The sequence below is a fragment of the Protobothrops mucrosquamatus genome, unplaced genomic scaffold (genome assembly GCF_001527695.2).
Source record: "Protobothrops mucrosquamatus isolate PMUCROS unplaced genomic scaffold, P.Mucros_1.0 scaffold347, whole genome shotgun sequence".
Taxonomy (NCBI): domain Eukaryota; kingdom Metazoa; phylum Chordata; class Lepidosauria; order Squamata; family Viperidae; genus Protobothrops; species Protobothrops mucrosquamatus.
The window spans coordinates 986384-990138 of record NW_015386684.1 but is presented as its reverse complement, the minus strand read 5'-3'; the positions used below and the strand labels follow the sequence as shown (position 1 = coordinate 990138).

General features: G+C 36.5%; 1 protein-coding gene across 1 annotated transcript in view; it reads left to right on the top strand.

Moving 5' to 3' along the window:
- DOCK7 (dedicator of cytokinesis 7) overlaps nt 1-3755 on the top strand; it is a gene marked incomplete in the record, with an annotated part of 134915 nt that overhangs the window by 34676 nt on the left and 96484 nt on the right. Inside the window, 4 exon segments of the mRNA XM_015815543.1 lie at nt 549-714; nt 1880-2022; nt 3447-3540; nt 3635-3754. Of these exon segments, the coding sequence (XP_015671029.1) occupies nt 549-714; nt 1880-2022; nt 3447-3540; nt 3635-3754 (523 nt within the window).

Here is a 3755-nt window from a genome sequence, read left to right as displayed (position 1 = left end):
TAAAAATAAGATATTGTTAATATTTTTGAGGTCTTGGCATAACTCTAGAAAGAATTCTAAACAAGTAATAGCTCTCTCTGAGCTGCTTTTTCATAATCTTGCATCAGTCTCCTTTTGTTTGGTTGCAACATATATTTCTCTTGTAGCTACTGTGTAGCTTGTAATTGTTTAGAGTTATATTTTGATAATTCTCTTAGATTCTGTTATTGACGTAATTGCAAATTCTGTGATTTTCACTTGCAAGTAGAGGCAAGTGCTTTCATTTCAATGCATATTTAAGCCACATTTAAAGGTCTGTTGCATTACTTAGCACAATATTTTTTAAAAAAATCTTTAATTCATGTGAGGACTGTCTTTTCTATACAATCAAATGCCTCAATAAAAAAATTCTTATTTCCTACAGTATATGAAAAAATATTCTTAAAATATCCCAACTTACAGTTTTTAAACATGAATTGACATGTTATAATTAGAAGAGAACTATTAATGTTTTAGAAATGTTTCAGTTGTGTTGAACAGGTTTCTTTTCTTGTTTTTTGTTTTTGCAGAACAAGGAAAAGCTAGACAAACTGAAAAGCCAATCAGAACAATTTTGCCAAAGACTTGGCAAATATCGCATGCCTTTTGCCTGGACTGCTATTCATTTAATGAATATAGTCAGCAGTGCTGGAAGTTTGGAAAGAGATTCTGCAGAAGTAGAAATTGCCACTGGAGGTAGATATCTAAACGTATTATAAGAAATTGAAAATAAGTCTCAGCAAAAGACCAATATGTGAAATTGCTTGCTTTTTTTAACACTACATGTTTACTAGCCGCAACATTTGTTTTCAGTTACGTACTACCTATCACTTAAAAAAATAGCATTTCATTACTAATGGAAATAAATTCACATAAGGTATATATTTATAATATAGAATATGCTGATAAAAACAAGCAAATGGCTTAGAGATGCAAAGGACTGCAGATTTTGCTGCCGAAAAGCTAGATCAGCCTAGTGCAGGGGTAGGCAACCTTGGCTCTTTGATGACTTGTGGACTTCAATATCCAGAATTCCTGAACCAGCCATGCTGACTCAGGAATTCTAGGAGTTGAAGTCCACGAGTCATAAAAGAGCCAAGGTTGCCTACCCCTGGCCTAGTGGGTTTTAGTGTCTGATGAACTTTTAATATTTTTGTAATATGGAGTCCTTGGTGCTCTCTGAGCTTGGTTGCTTTCTTGCAGATGTTTCATTACCTGAGTAGGTAACATCTTCAATCTTATCTCAAATTAGTTGTCTCATTCATTATAAGATCCTGGATCTTGTCACTGCTTTATTGTATATATCAACCTGGCATCGACCAACTGAAGACCAGGGCTGCTGAGGATGATTGTGTGCAGCCCATGAAATAAATCCTGCAATAACAAATAGAATTATATTTTAGGGATTTTATTCCTAGTCTATCTGCTGTTTTCTAAAACTGTTCTGCTAATTCTGTGGAAGTGTTACTGGCGAACATATTCCACAGGAATGAAGTGATTATTGTGAAGAAGTATCATGGAGTATTTTATTGTTGGATACTACTACGCAGTATATTCAGAATTTTACTTATTTATATTTCCTATTTCTAAACCTCCCATCTCCCTCAGAATGGCTAACTTCATCATTTTTTGAGGAATGAAGACATAAATTGCCATGTGGTTTATAATAAGCACAAGCCACTTGGTACTGTTGTTGTGAGGGAAGTAAGGGTAATGACTGCTTTGTGCATTTTTGGTGCCTCAGGAGTAAAATTGTGTTAGCATAACTGTCTCTCCTAACTTGCATTCTCCAAAGTTCATACAGCTAGCCTTTCAGAAGTAATTATGGAAGTTTTATTTATTTCCCCCTTTTTTTAAAAAGAACGCAAAGGATCTTGGTCTGAAAGAAGAAATTCTAGCATTGTTGGTAGGCGTTCTCTAGAAAGAACCACTAGTGGGGACGAGGCCTGTAACCTGACTAACTTTAGACCAGCTACCCTGACAGTGACAAACTTCTTTAAACAGGTATTCCACTATTCTTGATATAGTAACAATTGCTACAACTAGTCATATGTTATTATTGTTATTATTTTATGATATGTTGTCCTAATCAGTTCATTATGCCTACAAGAAATATATAACTTATATCTAGATATATACACAAAAAAGAACCAGTTTGGCATCAGGATAGAAACCAGGTAATCTCCAAGAATTGGAGATGAATGAACAAAAGAAAAAAAAAGCACAAATAAGCTATATTTTGGTAATATATTTGATAAATGGTACCTCTTCCGTATCTTTCTTAACCAAGATTATAGAATGAAACCTATTGACAGGTATTTATTCAAGGCTTGGAGATGTCCAATGTATTCATGTTTTGTTTTGTTTTTGTACCATTGAGTCTCAGTGTGGACTCCTGGTGACTGCCTGGACTGCCTGCTAGGTTTTCTTAGCAAGGTTTTCAGAAGTGGCTTGCCATTGTCTTCTTCTGAGTGCTGAGAGAGACTAGCCCTAGGCCCTCCGGCTGCCTTCGTGCTTAGCCTAGAATTCACAGTCTTCTGGTTTCTACCCTAGTTTTTTCATCACTACACCAAACTGGCTCTCATGCATTCATGTGTTACAGCTACTGTATATTATTTTTATATGTGTAAGCTTCCGATGCAAATTGGAACTTCCTTTCAATTGAACTAGTGGTCTGTGGCTGTACACTTTCTCTTTCAGGGAAGCCACATAATTTTGAGGGGCAAGAGGTTTGGTGCATCCTCTCAGCCTGCTTCTATCCCCTTAACCAATTGATGTGTGGAGTCAGTGCAAGAGAATGTGCCACACCAAGCTTTATATTCTCACCTTGATATGTGATCTCAGATGAGATAGGCTGTTTGTCATAAGCATCATGCGGCATGTTTTAAGTACCCTTTTACACTGAATTTTCCAGTATCCTTGTGTATGGCAACATTATGTAGGAAAGTGTTCCATATTTTAATTTGGCTACTACTAATGTTTATCTAAGTTCAGTAGCGCCAAGGATATGATGAAATAGGAGTAATTACCAAGTTAAAAGGAGTTGTAGTCCAGGAGAAAATGGACTGTCATATGGCTTTTCCTCATTTTTGAAAGAATGCAGAAAACATTTAGTGCTTCCTTTGCCCTGAAATCCATCTGAACTTTTTTTTATTGGGCCTACTTATGATGCAAACAAAGGAAAAAGATAGGGCCTGATTATGACAATAAGTTAGTAACATGGTTGTTAAGTGAATCTGGCTTCCTCATTGACTTTGCTTGTCGGAAGATTGCAAAAGACCCCAGGGCACTTCAACTGTCATAAATATGAGCCAGTTGCCAAGCATCCAAATTTTGGTCAGTGGCTAGGGGGATACTGCAAGGTCATAAGTCACTTATTCCAGTGCTGTTGGCTGGAAATGATTGCTTCCCTTATTTATCAACTATAGGAAGGTGACCGGTTGAGTGATGAAGATTTATACAAATTCCTTGCGGATATGAAGAGGCCTTCTTCTGTTCTAAGACGCCTGAGACCTATCACAGGTACAGTTCACATATGACTGCTGAAAAACATATTCAAGATCAATTTTTGTTTTTTAAGCAAATGGCTATTACGCTATAATTTCTCATTCCATAGCTCAGTTGAAGATTGATATTTCTCCAGCCCCAGAGAACCCACACTATTGTCTAACTCCAGAACTGTTGCAAGTAAAACTTTACCCAGATAGTAGAGTTCGACCAACAAGAGAGATCTTGGA